Source organism: Colossoma macropomum, unplaced genomic scaffold, assembly GCF_904425465.1.
Source record: "Colossoma macropomum unplaced genomic scaffold, Colossoma_macropomum, whole genome shotgun sequence".
Taxonomy (NCBI): Eukaryota; Metazoa; Chordata; class Actinopteri; order Characiformes; family Serrasalmidae; genus Colossoma; species Colossoma macropomum.
The window spans coordinates 19,957,214-19,976,156 of NW_023494800.1; the positions used below are offsets into that span (position 1 = coordinate 19,957,214).

Below are 18,943 nucleotides of genomic sequence, written 5' to 3' on the forward strand. Positions count from 1 at the left end.
ACCCTGAGGATTACAGAGCTCCAATGGGGAAAAAAACATTCAAGCTAATAATTATGTGACAGCGATCGGCTGATTGGTTTGATCATTCTTCTGGGATCAAGGGGCACGGATGTAATGAAATTCAATGAAGAGATAAAAATCAATGCTCCAGCACTACTGCCTGTGCCATTTTCTTCAGTGCTCCTTGCTGGGTTTTTATGCTCTTAAATACTGAGGGAACCAGTAGGACACCTCAGCTCCTTAAAAATGGGCAAAATATGGAACCATTTTAAATCTTGATGCGGCACAGACTTATCAGGTATGAACAATCTCTTTCTCTCTCTCACGCACATGCACTTTTGGCAGGTGAAATCGCATGCCTCCACATGGTTGGAGGAAACTGTTTGCAGGCCATTATGTTTACTCCTGAACTAAATTATGCTCTGAGAAGCGATTCGTTAACGAAATCTCTTTGAAGTTCAGAGACAGGCTTAATCTATATCGAGGAAACCAGGTCTTCCTCTAAGAATCTTAGAATCCTATTAACTGAATAAATTGAACTAATATTCGAAATAAACTAATGTTGGTCAATTACCCATGGTTATTCAGTGGTTACACCACTGATGCTCAAGTTGCAGCCCCATTTTCTCTATTTCTTCCTCTCTCTAGCTCAAAAAAAACTCTCGCAGCCAAACTGTGCTTTGTGAGCGTGACAGTGGAGCCATTATGTAAGGCTCAAATGAGCAGAAATTGGAGTATTCCAAGCAACATAAAAATAGAGAGAAGCTTACAACACCATGCTATAACAATCTCATCAACCGCCATCAACAACAACATATTAACCCACTCAAGCATCCGCCATTAATGGTCAGAATTGCTGGTGTATTAGGAGCCCGAGGGCTTCAGTCACACTCATAAAATACGATCCAGCCTCGTTTACGCGCTGCTGTCTTGGACAGGATTGTAACACACTATGACACAGCACACAAACATACTCGCAGTCAGTTATGGATCAGGGTAATGGAGCGATCAGGCCACTGTAGGAAAGCAGCAGGCAGTAGAGAGTAGAGAACAAACAGAAGGACACAGAGCCAAAGTAAACAGACTTTGCCTGTGCCCACAGATACAACATCAACCATCCGATCTCACATCCGCCACCGACAGAAGAAATGGGCCATTCATCACTGTGCTGTGGCAGATCACATGAGCCCTTGTCCCTGGTGACTACACAGTCTCCAGCTCTTACTCACAATACATGGCAAAAGATTAAGTTCTTACTATGCTTGACTGGTACATAATAAATGCTTAGAAATTTAAGCAACTGTCTAAAGAATCTAGGTGAATCCATTAATCATCAGCGGTGGATATGAATAGCTAAGCTCTCTGGCGGTTCCACTGTGAATTGATACATAGTTAGATTAATCAAGCAGGCCCTGGATGAGAAAGTTGGCACAACACCAAGACACCATAGTAATTAATGGACAACTGCATTTGTGCTGAGAATCCATGAATAGAAGAGCAGTTGGAAGAGCCCATGGATTATCAATAGAAAGAATTCAAATGTACACGCCCAGGCAGAAAAAAATAAGATAAAACAGGTGGTGCTGCTTTTTAATAAGCTGTTTAATAATTTATTGGCTTTTGACATCAATTTTACTGAAGTAATTCCAGTGCTGTGGGTTATATCTAAAAGATGAAACAGCTGACATTGTGGTTTCTCTTTTTGAACAGGTCTGTGGATAAATAAATCTACCATGCCAAGCCCAGGGCTGCTGTGGCCATCCAGGATAAAGGACCCACAGCTACGACAACTCCATGACGCAAAATGTATCTGCCCCAAAACAGCACAACCTGGTCTTATGTCTCCAATGACTCTGCTGTGGTTGGGCCTGATGAGCCATGTACTTCTGGGATACAGTCCAGGTGTGTTGGCTGGGGAGACATGGGGCATGGTGTCCATCTGCCCCTTCCACTGTGTGTGTCGGAACCTATCAGAGTCTCTAAGCACACTCTGTGTAAACAAAGGACTGCTTTTTGTCCCACCCAACATTGACCGTCGCACTGTGGAGCTTCGTCTTGCTGATAATTACATCTTGGAGGTGGGTGGAGCCGACTTTGCCAACATGACAGGACTGGTGGATTTGACGCTGTCACGTAACACCATCCATGCCCTACGGCCACTGGCCTTTGCTGATCTGGAAAGCCTACGTTCACTGCACTTGGACACTAACCGCTTGACTGTGGTGGGACCTCAGGACTTAACTGGCCTTCTCAATCTTCAGCATCTCTTCATAAACAACAACCAGCTTACTGACGTCTCAGCTGACGCCTTTGATGACTTCCTTCTAACGCTGGAGGACCTGGACCTGTCCTACAACAACCTCCGCCGGGTTCCATGGGAAGCAATTCAGAACATGGCCAGCCTAAGCACCCTCAATCTGGACCACAACCTCATAGACCAGGTTGCTGAGGGCTCTTTCAGTGAGCTCTACAAACTCTCCCGTCTAGACATGACTTCAAACAGGCTGCAGACACTTCCCCCTGATCCTCTGTTCTCCCGCTCACAGATCGGTGTGATCAGCCCCACACCCTACAATGCCATCATCAGCCTGAATTTCGGAGGGAACCCTCTGCATTGTAACTGCGAGCTGTTGTGGCTTCGGAGGCTGACGCGTGAGGACGATATGGAGACTTGTGCCACACCTGTGCACCTTGCTGGACGTTACTTCTGGTCCATTCCAGAGGAAGAATTCACATGTGAACCTCCTCTTATCACCCGCAACACCAATAAGTTGTGGGTTCTGGAGGGGCAAAGGGCCACATTGAAGTGCCGTGCCATTGGTGACCCTGAGCCTGTCTTCCACTGGGTCTCGCCAGATGACCGCATTGTGGCGAACTCCAGTCGAATCCGCTCATATTACAATGGAACCTTGGATTTTTTGGTGACTCGTGCCAGAGATGATGGAACTTATACCTGTATTGCCATCAATGCGGCTGGGGAGTCCACTGCCCAGGTGGACCTGAAAATCATCCCACTGCCTCACCGGGGCAATGGCACAGTCCCCCTCATTAACCCTCGAGACCCTGGTTCCTCTGATATCAGCAGTGGTAGAGGAGGGGTAGGAGTGGTAACAGTGAAGAATGTGACTGGAGGTGAGGGGGAGGATGGAACTGGCAGTGGTAGCACTGGAACCGAGAGACTGGTAGCAGTTCTGGGAGTGACCTCTAACTCTGCTGAGGTGCGCTGGCACATGGGTAGAACTTCAACACCTTACTTGGTGTGGATGTACCAGATTCAATACAACAGCACAGCTGACGATGCACTTGTATACAGGTAAGAACATGTGTTTATCTGAACTGGTTGTACACATAGCATATGACCAGATAAAAATCTCTTGATAAAGAGAAAACAGAAGAAAGAAGGGATGTCTGTGGATTACAGGGCTCAAATATTGATAAAAGAATAAAGCAGTGGGAAACAAGACAACACTCCAAAGCAGAGAGGAGACACAAATCGAGCCACAAGGCTTCAAGAGATACTGGGAGATATTTATAGTCAGGAGGAGGAGAAAGTAGAATGAGAGAGGACCTGCTGACTTCAAGGAAGGGAGGATGAATTCTTTAAAAGAGCACAAACTACACAGTCTACAACAGTGTCACAACCTATCAGGCTGACTGAAATGGATCTAAATGGAGGAAGAGCGGTAAGAGGGGGCAGCAAGACAAGGCAGGACATGATGGGAGGAAGAGGGCCATGGTAGCCATTTATGTTAGTGCTGCTCAGAAAAGTAGAGGGAGTAATTCTTGATAAAGGTCGCACAAACAAGCCAGTTTTGACAGTCTGCATGCAGCATCCTAGCAGGAACATGAACTCACTCCCTGCCTCCATTTTCTTCACTTATTCTCTCAGCCAAACCCACCCCCTCAGAAGACTATAGTCTCCAGCCTGTTGCACTTGATTACTCTGTTGGAGTACAGGCAGGGGCACACAGGTCCCCTACATATCAAAATAGTCAGATGCAGAACAAACCTGTGCTTTTTAAATCAGTTTGCCATTAAATCACACCATGACATAATGGCTGAAAACAGCTCAGAGAGACTACACTGCATCATGCAGCTGGTGTCCTATAATGGGAATCAATAATGCACAGTGAGAGGGAGGGGAGCAAGTTTGTGTGACACATGGATATAAATATAGGGAGGGGGGAAAGGATGAGGAAAGAGAAAAGGAAGAGCTATGAAAGGAGAAGTGAGGTGAGGCAAATCTCAGAGGTTCTCCTCCTCTTTCATCAGTTATTCAGCAATGGAAGGCAAAGCAGGGAGATGAGTGGGAGGGTTGGCATATAGCGCTGATAATGGATCTGTTACTAATGCTTAGCTCATCGACATGCAAATGTTCTCAGTCTAAACACCCAATGCCAGTCTGGACCAATAAATGACTACCACAATACGCCATAATGACACAGGCCACATTTCATGCTCCGCTGCATTGGCTGTTGGCAGAGGAAATGTTCCCAAAAGGGGCTTTCTCTGGGTATTTTCTCTTAGACTTGGAAATACTGAAAAAAGCAGATGAACCCAGGTGGTATACAAGTTCCAATGAGATGTGTACTTTTTTGACAGGTGTATCTGTAGAATATGAAAGATGCAAATCAGAGTACATGTGTGTCTCAAATGCTACAATCATCTCATCAAAACAACAGGTCAATTTTACTTATGTTTGATTCAGAGTTCAACCACTCAAGGAGTGCTGGAATTCATAGCAATCGGAAAAATAAATCCTCCAGTAAGACATCTATGATTTTGTCATTATGACACATTTATGGTGAAGCTTGTAATTCTCAATTATTCATTCCATATTGAAATGTACGGGCATGGAGATACGCCTATGCAAATCAGTCATTGATATGCAGTAAAGAGCTGGGCTCACAAACAAGAAGACGCCAGCTTGCATGTAAACACAGTCTTTGATAAATACACTGCTACATTTATTCAATGACAGTGCAATCCTTTTTACTTAAGGGCTGGAGATCAAGGGAAGAGCAGCACCAAGAAGTGTAGAAATTAAAGATCAAACGCAATGAATTCAACAAAAGTAGCTTGGCATATGTAAGGCAGGATGGCCAAAAAGGGCAGAGAGCAGACTGAAGCCAGTATAGAGGAGATAAAAACTGCTCAAGGCCATTCTGCAATAGCTGGCAATTATCTCCCAACAGTAAATGCCTGAATCTTGCGTAGCCATCCAGAGCACTTTCAATATGGGCTTGTATACCAATCTAGTCCAGTGGCCACAGTTGGAGTGATGCATTAAAGAGCTTCATATCGACTCTGTTTCAGCGGGAGCTGGAGGACAAAGTGATGATTTTGAGATAGTAAAGACTAGTGTAGGAGGGAGTCCTCCAGGCTAACAGCAAGAGAACACAGATAGATGTTCATTGCAAAAATCTCTTTGCTCGTCAGGCTGCCAATTCTCAAGCGTCAGTGATTTCCTCTGAATTTCCTCATTTTCACATGCTTTTTTTGCAAGGTATTGATTTAGACCATTTCCACTACAAAAGAACAGCTCCTGTAGCTCCTATCTCTCGCAGACTAGCCATAATCATCATTAGCGTACTTGAGCTGTTCCTTATTGTATTTCATTTAATTCATCTCCCAGTCTTTTTAGCTTGACAAGATCCTCATTATGCTCTCTCTTTCTCTCCTCTCTCTCTCCTGGCAGGATCCTGCCTCCTACCAGTACTAGTTTCCTGCTGAAGAACTTGGTCTCCGGTGCAGACTACAGCTTATGTGTCTTAGCCATATTTGACGATGGCATTTCCTCCTTGGCCACCACAAAAGTGTTGGGCTGCACCCAGTTCAGTACTAAAGAGGATTACCCAGAATGCCGCTCTCTGCAGGCTCACTTCCTGGGCGGCACACTGACTGTGATGGTGGGTGGGGTGGTGGTGGTAACATTGCTGGTTTTCACCGTGGCTATGATGGTGCGGCACAGAGTCTGTGGAGATTGTAGGGACGACGCCAACCTGTCGGGCGAGTTCTTGCCAGTCAAAGGGGTGGATGTTTATGCCCAGACCAACGGAAACAACAGTGTGATGATGGTGGCCGTGCCAAACGGGTTGCTCACTCAACAGACGAAAGCAGCACCGGCCAAAGCCAAGCACAAGGCGAAAGCCAAAAAGAGCTCGGAGCCCCACTGTGACCAGGGCATGGACATAGACCCAGGGAGGGAGAAATGCGCCCTCCCGTTCACACCAGAGAGTGACAGAGTGACACTCTACTACTCCTCAGCTAAAACTGCACAAACCCTTCCCCAGTCTGGAACTAAGGCTGTGAAGCATGAAGGTAGACTGAAGCATAGAAGGTCACTGGATAGAGACAGGGACAAAGATAAGGAGCAAGGCAAGAGGCAAGCCCTAGCCTCCCTGGCCCAAGCAGGGCCAGAAGACGGAGAGGGCAGCACGGACTTGGGGCCAGGAGAGACTCAGGCACTGGGGACCAAGCGAAGCAGCTCCTTCGACGCGGGTGACATCAGTACCACCACGTGCTACAGCTACGCCAAACGCTTGAGTGTCATCTGGACCCGTCGAAGCCAGTCGCTGCACGGAATGCTGGTTCACTGCGCATCCACCACTAGCACGTCCAGTGCCAGCAGCGAGCAGTACGGCCATGCACTGACGCAGGGCTATCTGCACGCCTACGCCTCCAACAACTCCTCCAACTCCAACTCGAACTGTAGCATGGCTGCCAATCCCGGAGACCTGGAGGAGAGCGTGGTATAGAGGCTGAAGCGAGACAGGTAGAGAGAGCAAGTAAGCAAGTTAAAGAGCCAGCCTGAGGGAAAGTGCTCCATGTTTAGCATGTACCACGCAGATAACCATGCCATGCAAAATGTCAGAAGGAGGAAGCACAAATGTTTTCACACAAATGAAGGAAGAAAACAAACTAAAAATAATAATAATGAAAAATGGAAAAAAAAACAATTGTCAAGAAAGAACAGTGTAATGAGGAGTTCTGTACACCACACAAAGAGTTGCCTATTATTTGGTGACCGCTATTATTCTGAGCCACTGTGAGGCCAAAATCAAATTATAGGAAGACAAAGAACAAAGGGAAGGGGGCAGAATTTGGAGAAATGAGATTCAAGGACTCGTTTGTTTGGTCGACAGGCCCCAAGCATATGGGGATTACAACCTGGAGCTTCTGTTTCGACAAGATTAATTAACCAATTAATAAATTATTGAATAGATCAGCCACTACTTTATACCAATGTGACAGCTCTTGAATGCAAATGAGGGGCTCAACGAGAGGATAAGTATCAGAAAAACAAATGCTAAATCCAGACAGGGAGCGCATTATCCACTAAAGTATGCTGCTGCAAGAAACGAAGCACACTTTTTATGGCTATTGATTAAGGAAGTTGAATGAATATAAATACCTTGTAAAGGTTTTCTTTTTTGTGGTCCTCTTGTGACTGAACATTAATTGAAAATGAACAGAAAGGAGTATTATGACTGAGAGCACTTATAAAGGACCCATTTGTTCATGTGTATGTACCGTCATTCAATAACGGTTCCACTGGTCTGACATGCAAATCTGAGTGTTCTCATATGATCCTTTTTCTTCAGAATAATAAAACAAAAGGCTACAATGTTACATTGAGATTCTGAATTATGAAATAAAGTCGCTATTTTTGAGATGCTCCATCTGTTATGATAGGAATGTTTGCTAAAAGAAGCTTTGCATAAATAATGATGGGTGGGAAATAATAGCAAAAACCTCATATGAATAGTAGACAGTGGGAAACAAACTTAATGACTGTAATGTGCAGACACAATTCTGTTAGAGAGCTTTTCTTTTCAGTACAGCTCATATCAACACATATTTAATCATCCGCAAGCAATAAAAAGTAAAATCCTAAGATTTTACTTCCCTAAGACAGGGGAGATGAGAGAGGAGACACACATTGTACTTTGAAAATTCTTTACTACTGGCAAAGTTGACCAGCCAGGGAAGCACAAATGTCAAAATGAAAGAACAAATGGCTCGTTAAAAGTCCACAAAAAGGTGCTTCAGCCATCAGTCACGGTTTTATTGCCAAGCCCGTGTCATTTCCAGCCATATTTCTCCACTCGCTGTTACTGGCTAGATAAAGAATAGGGTTTCTGACAGAGGACGACAGGCCTATGGCAAGAGTGTTTGTGCAACAGCTGATAGAAGAGAGGGACTGAGAATGGGCTGGAGACGGATGGCAGAAGCAAGGGCGGGCGGGAGGAGAGAGAGTTGCTGTGTGGAATAGAAATGGAGAGATCTAGCGGTGCAGCGGGGAGCCTTTACTGTGAGAGGGAGACTAGTTTACATGCCTCTTCACGCCGCAGACCACGTTAAGTGCTTTGTTATGATGTGCGGTCATATTGCTGAAGCCCCAAGGAGCTAAATATAGGCAAAGTGTGCGGATGAGAATAGAGGGGCATGATATAAGGCCCCCATAGAAAAGAAGCTTCAACATGCTGCACACATGAGCCCAAGCAAAGAAAGAGAAGGGAGCGGAAGGAGGTGAGGAGAGAGAAACAGGCATTCCTCTTGGATTCTGTATGTGCTGCAATGCCCTGGAGGATATTTCACAAAGCAGGATTTCTCAGTTTACTTGACAACATGATAGTCAAAATTACACGTTTTTTTTTACCCCAAATATAGCTAATCAGCCAAGACATACTTGTTGTGCAGAGCTGGAGCTGCAAGTCTAATGTAATTAACAAGTAATGGGAGCTTCTAACATATCTGCTAAATAGCATCATGCCAAACGCAACGCATCCATTAAATCATCATCAACCTCTGGGTTGTTAAGAAATCTCATACAGACTTGCTTATGTGGATTCTGACATTGCATGACCTACTGTTACCTGAAAAATGGACATTTGACAAAAGGAGAAAAACATGTTTCAATGCTTTACTGATTAAAGCTCAGTCTGTCTAATAGCTGATGATGTAAGGAACGTTCCTACTGGACAATCCTCACTTCTTTGTCTTAGGTTATCCAGCTATACTGAGAGGTTTTACCCTGGTTGGCACATGCATGGTGAGTGGATCATGTATGCTGGGTGACATGCAGCAGCCATGCAGACAGAGACAGCCTGTTCTTTCTCTTTTTCTGGCTATGAGAGCTCTTGGGCAGCTGCAACCACTGATCTCCAGCTTACTCTCTCGCTCACTCTCTCCTTCTCTCTACGCTCTTGACAGGCCTGTAGCTAGTGCAGCTCAACCCCACCAGCAGCTCCAGCCTCAGCAACTCCAACCACAATCTGAGGCTTCAAACTCAGCAGGGAGACGTCCTGCATAACACAGACTGTACTCGCAGCAGTGCTAGCAAGGGAATGCTTCTCACAACTGATATGCATTGTTCAGACAATGACAACATGCACAAAAGGGCACAACTTTGCCCTTTTGGCTGTCATCCTGCATGTTCTGCAAAGAGTAGCTACAGACTCTACACCTAAAAGAAAAGAAAGAACCTGCTAGCTCCTTTGTGGTTCAGGCTGAAGACATTTCACGAAATACAGTGGAAGGCATACTGAGTTAATTGGGACAGGTGGAGAACAACATACCATTAAAATTAATGTTGGGAGAGAGGCTGTACTTTGAGGAGTATCCAGCACTCAAAAATTGTCTTAATAATAGGCAGAAAGCTGCTGAGTGTGTTTGGACTTCTCGCGACCAGAAAGGTCATGATGTACCTGCTCTGTCTCCAATTTAAGCTGAGAACGGATGGAGTATCTGTGCGAGAGAGCAACTTAAGAAAGCTTTAAGGAGCAAATCACGTCCATGACTTTCTAACTGCCACTGTCTCCACCCCCCTCTGCCAGCAGAGAATTACCCAATAACCTCTGCCTGCTCCCTCCGTAGTCTTTCTTGTCTCTCCTTTGCGCGCTCTCTTTCTGCTGTTATCCGGACTCACCCCCTCCCAACGGGACGGGGAAGAGTGTGGGAGTCTGACAGGAGCTTTCCCGATCGAGGTTCGGGCTGTCAAACCCCTGCTCCCTGCCGCCCCCTTCACCACCCCCCCTCCAATCAGTGCCAGAATCCCTCGTTCTGAACAAGCCTCAGCTGCCAGCACAGGAGCGGCACTAAGTAATACCTCTTAAAGCTTGTGAGGCCTGCAATTTTTTTTCCATGCAGACTCTTTGTTCACAATCCTTTGATACTCTTCCCTCCCTTGCCCTCCCTTTTCTTCATAGTGGTGACAGGAAAGAAGGACAGAACAGCTCAGATCTCCCAGGTGGAGAAACTTTAAGAAATCCCAGATCACAATAGCTGTACATGTTTTCAGCTGACACAGCACTTATTGAGAGCAATAAGAAGCCCCAAATCAACATTAAGGGTATGTTCACACAGCAGGTAAAAGTGGCCTAAATCCAATCTTTTTCTTCGTATGTGACACAGATGCGTTATCTGTAGGGCAGTGTAAACAGTAAAAAACACCCTGAATCTGACATTTTCAATTTCCAATTTGAGACACCTTCATATGTGGGACTGAAATCCGATATGTATCCATATGCAGCAATGACTCAGTCTGAACAGCCAGATCGGAATTCATGTGACTTTTACGTCAATCCAACTTGACATTATTCATTCATTTTGCGCTGCTCAGACCTCAAACATTTGGGGTGATGTTTCTATACAAAAAAATTAAAAGAGGCTTATCCAAACCTCTGCATGTTTGAAGAGATTTCCAAAGAAACGGCCGAACGCGGCTGTAGGAGAACGAGGCAGCAGCGTAAAAGAACAGTTAAAAGGCTGAAAGTAAAGTTTAAAGAATCCAAGGACATGAACCAAAGAAATGACTGTGCCCTTTTTATAGTGAGCTTGAACACATTCTGGGTGATGAGCCCAGCTGTCAGTCAGTGAAGCTTCATGATGGCTCCTGTGATGCTGGTGAAGATGAAACTGAAAGCTCTGGGAGCGACTGCCATTTGCTGGCAGTCATGATTGTTTATCTCAGGATGAGCGCGCCACGTGAAGCAAAGTGAAGCATTGTTCTTTTGTGCATCAGGTCAGTTTAGGAGTGTGATCTGTTCAGACTAATGTCGCATATAGATCACTTTTAAAAGATATTGTGAACAGCCATGGTGAGGAATCAGATTTGGGACAACTTTTACCTGCTGTGTAAACGCAGCCTAAGTCAAGGGGCACACCAAATTCATCCATGCAGAATAGCAGCAATAATGCCCCAAGCTCTAGCTCCATGCCTCGCTGTATTCCAGAAAAGCGATATAATGACTGAGTGTCACTGGCCTGAACGAGGTCAGTCAGAGCGAAGAGTGAAGTTACACTCGACCATGCACAGCAGGGGGCTTCCAGCAGGTTCAAAGAGCCAGAGTGTACCAACAAACATCAGCAATGCAGCGATGCAGACCCTGCCACCTCCACAGAAACAAAGCGATTTGTCACTTGCGGTCTTAAGAGAACTGTTTAGTTAGCAGAAGACTGCTGCAGGAGTACGAATAGAAAGAGGGCTTGATATAACTGCTGAGGGACCGGTTCTTTCTACACCAGAAAGAACCCTCCCTAGGGTAATAAGAGCGTATATTTGGGTCTGCTTCTTTATTCAATTTCCCATATTCACTTTAGCAGGAGATTGCACTTCTTTTTCTTTGTTTCTTTTCTGTTCTCCACTTTCCCCTCAGTTCTTCGGGGTGCTCCATCGCAGCTGGATTTCCATCACTCTCTGTCTGACACCTCTGCGGAGACTCCTCTCTCTCTCTCTCCCTCTCAATCATTCCATTCCCACATCTTCCATTCAAATCCAATCTGGCCTCTGGGCACACAGCATGGCCCACCTTCCTGACAGTGATGTGTAATGCCTCAGTATCGTACAAGAGCAGCCTTCCTCTCAGAGAGGAGAGGAGCCAGGGAGGGTGAGAGCGTGGGGGAGAGAAAGAGTGAGAGAGCAGGCAAAAGCGTGAGGTGAATGATGACAATAAGCGGCCCTGCCATGGAATCCCTCAGATCCCTGCAGTGTGAGGCTAACACAGCTCAAGCCTTTGAAGCAGGCAAGACTGCACCAAAGATAAGAACGATGAGAGGAAATATTCATGCCTTTATTAAATTTCATATCGCAGTTTATCAGGGAGCTCTGAAAGGAAGCTTTGGTTGATTCTTGACATCTCTCTCTTTAGTTACTCTCGGGATTTCCAATGCAGGTTGCTGGCGCAGACCTGACCCCTAATCCCTGCCTTTCGTGCTCTCCTTTCAAAGTCAGTCATACCTGCTGGAACTAAGATTGCAGTTCTCATCTTCAGACTCCCATCTAAAATCACCCAGGCAGGATGGGGCCAAGCAAAGTTGGCGGTGTGTGTGTGTTAATCTACATGGCAACATTGCCTACATAATTGCCTACATAATCCATGTAATATCAAAAAAAACATGTGTAGGGGCTGTACAGTGTGAAATCATTGAAAATGTGTGATGTTTCTCACAGAAAATGAGCAAAGGCCAAGGAATCTGAGGTTGAAATAATAACAAATCATATAATTTTTTTCTTTTGGTAAACATTGAAAATGGGTCCCACAGAGCCCAACACCACACAACGGTTACATTGCTTGCCTGTCCAGCAATTCCAAGCTTCACACCTTATACTCGAGACAAAAAAGAGACCATAATCAAATTTAACTGCAACAAAAAGTCTAGGGAGTTCTCCAAAAGCTGAAGAAAACATACATTTTCAAAATGAAACTGAACATAACCTTCTAAACCAGACACAATAACCCATACTTTTTGTGTACTTTATAACATTTTAAACACTCAGCTGTTTTATCTTCCACATAGTCAAAGGCCACAGGGTAATTTATGCTACTGAAACACAAGAGCAGCACTTATACCTGCAGAAATATTATATATAATTTTAAGCGTGCAGCTTGCACTTCAAACTGGAAGACTGTGAGAGAGATCTGAAAGCTCAATTAGTGGGGTATCAACCAAAGCAGACTATACAGAAAATGGTATTTCCACCTTTACTGAACTCAAAACAGACACCAGAGCTAAGTTGCCTGCCCTCTCAGCCTATGAAAAGGAGCCAAAGTGAGGTAAGGTGTCTAGCTAGCCCCAACTTTATCTTTTAACTTTGACAAGTCATTTCTGTCACTAAAGTAACTCATGTTTTCTACTGTAATGATGAATGATGTAATGATGATGAATTCACACTGCACATCACATTTCAACTCTATGAAAACCTTCAAATTCCTTCAAAATTCCTGACCTGATCCACTGTAGATGCCTGGGCTTATTTTCAATGTTGTACAATCTGAGACATTATCAACAAGGTCAATGATAATATTTTTGTTGCCAGTTTTTTGTTTACATTTTGTGTCCAACATAGAGTGAGTCAGGGACTTAACCTGGAGGGGGCACCAATTCACCTATAGGGTTGCGCTTATGTGAGCAGGCAGCAAAAAAAATAAAAATTAATAAAATACAAGCATGATTGAAAGCTCGTATAGAAGTCCGGAAGCATTTTCTCAAATCGAAAGGCAGTCAACATATGCAACTCTGACATGGCTTTCCACAGAAGCACAGCATGCATGGTCAAGTACCTGAACTGAAAACATACTGGTGTTGATTATGAAGACTCTACAGCAGCACAGTCAGAAACAGTAGCTTTCTTCATCCCCAAGCCTGTGTTCTGACAAACCACTAGTCTCTGAGGATGCATAATTTGAACTGTAAGTGATTTGTTAGAACGTGCTAACACTAATGTTACCCTTACCAAAATTACTACAGCTCACCAGATTAAATTACTCTTGTCACTGAAATGATCAAAGCCATATTGGGTTCTGTTAAGTAGAAGTATTTAGCAGGCTGCTTTGAAAAGCTGTTAAACATTTGGCAGTGTTACGTATATTAGCTAGCTAATGTTCTTTTTCTTACACAGCTCAAGTGAAATAATATATATATATATATATACATACATACATACACACAATATAATAATAAAATATCAGCAGATTAGCATGCTAAAATGTTAAACCCATTAAACGACTGATATGACAGCCTAAACTGCAATATCGTTAATCTACATGTTTATAACATCACATACTTTTAGCCATTCTTCATCATTTACAGTAGCTAAATATATAAAATAAATATCACCAAAAATGTGATATTCTGCAGCCCTAGTAAGTACTATGACTCTATCTTTGCAGTAACTGCACCACACATGCATCTACCTCAAATTTCACAATCTCTTCTCTCATATGTTTTTGCATCCCTTCTGAAGCCAATAATATCTTAATAATATCCAATAATATCTTTCTGGTCATGACAGCATTTCCCCAAACATCCCTCAATTAACCATGATGAGGTATCTGATGGATGGGTCTGCCATCAATGTAAAAGACTGCCCAATGAAACATGATTAACAATTTTCACATTGTGCTTAATTCAGATGTTAGTCGTCCCCATAGGACTGATTATCAGTGCTGCTTGGTCCTGGTTCATCCGTGTCAGTCATTTGGGTGGTCATCATATGTTTTATTGCATGTTTTCTATATACATGGTAGCAAACTTTCAAATCATTAATAATTAAATATGGTCCTCTACTTAAACAGGTTCAAATAGGTTCAAACAGTGCTATTGTAAACATGTAAGAGTAACTTCGCTGTTTGTTTTGTAAGTTTTGTATGCAGCAGGTAAACAAAAGAAACAGAGCTTCTTTTCTCTATTTGGTGGGCAGATCAAATATAGGAAGGCACAAACAAGCATAAAAAAAACAAAACAAAAAAAAGTATTTTTTACTCTTTGCTGTGAACTTTGTGTCGTGGTTGTTTTGGCGTTTACTGATTGTGTCTACCAATTGAATTTAGTGGTTCTCTCATCTGATTTAACATCACTTAAAAGGGGTCGATACATTTTAAGAAAAGACAGAGGACAGCTGTGTTTGTTGAATGAGTGCCAGGTGGAGCGTTATACTTTTGCACATGCTGGTCAGTTCAGGAGTGGACAGCATAGACTAATGCTAGATATATGGTGCATTAAAAAAGATAATGTGAATAACCAAACAATAAATAAATAAATAAGTTTTAAACAATACATCAGAATCAAGCACTCAGGCTTGCAGCAAACTAATCTATAGCCAACGCTTAATGGATTAATACGCCAAAACAACAAACTAGTGTCAATCAAGAGAAAAGGTCTTTGATGAAATGACTGCTTAGCATTTGCTATCATTTTATTTTCTTGCCAGTAAGTGCAACGTTACTATCATTAATGTTTAAAAAGCATATTTATTCAATGTTTATTCAACTCCTCAGATTCCTTAATTTGATTAATTTGATTCCACAGATTGTTGTTTATCTACACAGAAGTTTTAGCGGCTTTCAGCTTTTCACAATGACCAACTTCAGTTTCCCACACATGCTGACAATGACCTAATGACTGTGACAACACTGACCAAACTAGAACTCTGAAGCAGGGGTCAAAATAACTGCAAGAGCTAAGCGACACTACAGTACCTCCGGGTGCTTCTTCAAAAATGAGTCCTTGGATGTTGACAAGAAATTGACCCTTTAGCAAACTGCACTAGACAGATGTTTTCACAGCTTACACTGTGAAATGGTGAACATATCTCCAAAGGAAAAACTCATTTTGTAGTGTGAGCTCATCCACACTGATCTCCTGGTCTTCTTCCTTCACAACTTTCTGATCTGGTAATACTGCATTTTTGGTAACAGTGCATGAAGTTTCAGAAAAAATACATCATTTTTTTAATAACTTGAAATAACAAATCTATGAAAATGTAATTATAATCAAATCAACCTTGTTCAGATTCAGCTTCAGCTTACTACAATCATTTTTTTTTCTAAATCTAACTATGTGATCCCAGGTGTAATCAGTTCGAGCTAGACTGCGGTGTCTCTGAGTGTGCAGTAAAAGAGAATTAAATATATATATATATATCAGTGTGTGCATTTTTCTTAATGGATGGGGACAGCTGCACCACACACATTCCCAAAAAGGAACCCGCAATACATTATTCAGCTGAGATATTTTGGAAGCAAGAGGGCACCATGTAACTTACAAGAGGAACATATGAACTACTAGAAACTGAGACTACAAGACAGTTCACCACCCAGGGGTAGAAAAGTGATTGTACTTCATCACTATATTTATGTATTATTGTGGAACAGTTGTACATTTCTTGAGCATTGTGGAAATTTAATACCTGCACTCTTTTTCAATTACATCTTCTGAAACGCCACGAGACTTCTTTGTTCTTCTCTCCTGCCAATCAGTCAAATTCTTTTACATATATTTTTTTAATTAAAAAATCCAATCAGGGGCTGCTGAGTGGTGCAGCTATCTAAGTGCTGGCCCAACCACTAGTGAGCCACATCCATCATAGTCAGGCTCGGTCTCTCTAGGTGAATGCTAGCCAACACTGACGTCTGTTAGCTAATGTAACAAAGTTGGCATCCATCAAGCATTTTCGAGCTGTCCAATGGTGTTAGTGGCAGTTCGAAACGATGAGGTTGTGGCTCATGTGTCTCAAAGGATGCTTGTGCTAGCTTTCAACCTCTTAACTTGGGGGGGTTCATCTCAGGAAATGCCTTTTAATTAATTCATAGGATTGGTCAGGTGTGCTGTGAAGACGGTAAGCTTTGTAGGGCAGTGCTACTCCAGAACCTGGATTGAGAACCACTGTTTTAATAGATAATTTGTCAAACTGATATCATATGTACAATGAAACTGCCTACAACTACAGATATTCATCTTTGTGAAATTACTTGTGTCAGTGCCAAAGTCTTAAAGTTACTTTAATGTAAAATAAATGTTTCAAATGTACCTATTAAAACAGTGGTTCTCAATCCAGGTTCTGGAGTAGCACTGCCCTACAAAACTTACCGTCCTCACAGCACACCTGACCAATCCTATGAATTAATTAAAAGGCATTTCCTGAGATGACCCCCCAAGTAGGATGTTGCTTAAGGCACCCAAATGTTCAGAAATGACCCTGACAGTACCCGTGCTTTAAGTATAGTTTGCAGTACTGTTTCCATGCCTTTCCATGCTTCCATAAGAGTTCATGAATGGCTATTCGGATAACCTAAGGAGAAGAAACAAGAGCTTTGTCTGATATTCACAAAACAATCTTACTTATAATACATGAACAGGATAAACTGATGTACTGTTGTTAGCATACTAAAATAAATCAATCACATGACAAATTTAGCAGAAGTCAGCCTTATTCATAAACAGCTGAAGGAAGTCTTTAAGTCACAGCTGGTACGTTTTGTGTCTGATAAGGTTTGAGTAACAGAGGCTGCTCCTTCAGATGGGCATATGAGCCAACCAGTGCAGCAGTAGATGGAGATGGTGATGACTCATGGGGTCCTGCACAAGTTTTCTTCTCCTTAGTGAACTGTGTTACAACACTAGTTGATGTAAGTTTGTTAGTTTGTTGAAGTAACACTAGCCACGTTTACACGCAGCCTAATATTCCGTCAAAAATCCGACTAATACCACAATCTGAATAGAACACATCCATTTATACATCTCAATTGGAATAGTCTAGTCCGATTGAGGCCATTCGGAATACAATTTATCCGATTAAACGAGGTGGGTAATCCTGTAAATAATCTGTTAAATAGAAGAACAATAGCCATGTAAGCACCTCTATCTGATTAATTTCCAATTGGTATGTTTAACTACGTTCTGCTTATGTGCGTCAAGTCATAGCGAAAGTTTAGAATGTTCAACATGGTGGGGGCAGAAAATGGTCTACAGAGGAGACAAAGTTTATGCTTTGAACTTTAAAAGACAGCAGTGAGACTGACATCCAGCTTATGTGTCTTAGAACACAACGTCTTCCTCTTGTCCATTTTTGAATATATGACGTATTAAAGACGCTTTCCTGAGTCTGACGTAATCTTAAAGTAATTAAAAACACAACCGTGCCAGCTGAAAACTCAGGTAACACACTGCTGCTCGTCTCACGCAGACCGGACTATGTGATGCTCATTCCGTCTACACTAAGCGGTGCTCTATACATGCGCGTAATTTTGGATTGGATTATTTGTAGTGTGCATGTAAACTGAGATTTTCCATCAGATTGCTGAGTACAGTGCATATTAACCTCAGTCTTCGACTATAATAGGAATGTATTCAATCAGACTGGCAAAAATCTTTGCTTGTAAACACAGCCATTGAGAAGGAAGGGAAATACATTTTCATTGTTTTTAGTTCTAGCTAACACCAGCAACAACAGTTAGACTAATCACAGCTGCACTACCTCTGCATGTCTGTAACAACATGTCCTTGGTAATGTTAAGGCACTCATGTTTTTCTTGTAGCAAACTATAATATAGGCCTACTTACTAAACTACAAACAAAAGCGTTGCACTTCACAGCCCTGTTAGAACTAAATAGCGTTTCACCTGTTTATTTTTTCCTGACATTCCATGACAACAAATACCCCAACAGTGGTTTAAGACTTTTGATTTTCTCCTGCCTTTACCTGGTGCAGCGAATACCCAAACAGTGATTTCAGTACTCAAATACTGACATCTGGAATGATCAACTGAGTCCTCGCTTTGCTTGAGGGACTGAAAAAAGTTAAATGAACAATTTAATACCAGAATGTACTTTGAGAATACTAAGAAACAGAGAGAGAGAGAGAGACAGTGCAAGGAGAGAGAGAAAAGGAGGACAGACATGAAAAGCATTCCATCTAGACCTCCATCTGTAGCTGGACTTATAAATTCTCTCCTTTGACCTTGCTTGAGCTGCTCAGAGAGAAATCCTTGAAAGAAGAGAGGAGAGTTTGACAAGTTGTGCTGCAGCTGTGATCCACACAGTTACACGTTTGGCTGGCTATCGGCGGGCAGCTTACCTGGATATGACAGAAGGAGGGGATCTGTGTCTGTGCGTGTGTGTTTTTTATGCTTTGGGGGGGGTCTATCTGCTTTCTGAAGTG

General features: G+C 42.8%; 2 protein-coding genes across 2 annotated transcripts in view; one reads left to right on the forward strand and one right to left on the reverse strand.

Annotated features, from left to right (window-relative positions):
* Window positions 1-18,943, reverse strand: part of pcxa (pyruvate carboxylase a) — a 175,804-nt gene that overhangs the window by 42,610 nt on the left and 114,251 nt on the right.
* lrfn4a (leucine rich repeat and fibronectin type III domain containing 4a) lies at window positions 33-7,240 on the forward strand. The gene is made up of 3 exons (XM_036587803.1): window positions 33-298; window positions 1,711-3,313; window positions 5,699-7,240. Exons 2-3 carry the CDS (start codon window positions 1,734-1,736, stop codon window positions 6,756-6,758), a joined length of 2,640 nt encoding a protein of 879 aa, XP_036443696.1. The 5' UTR covers window positions 33-298; window positions 1,711-1,733; the 3' UTR covers window positions 6,759-7,240.

Bases quoted from the DNA above. Each gene is read 5' to 3' on its own strand.
- lrfn4a (XM_036587803.1), top strand. From the start codon at position 1,734: ATGCCAAGCCCAGGGCTGCTGTGGCCATCCAGGATAAAGGACCCACAG. The intron at 3,314-5,698 runs GTAAGAACATGT...CTCTCCTGGCAG, and splicing joins GACGATGCACTTGTATACAG to GATCCTGCCTCCTACCAGTA.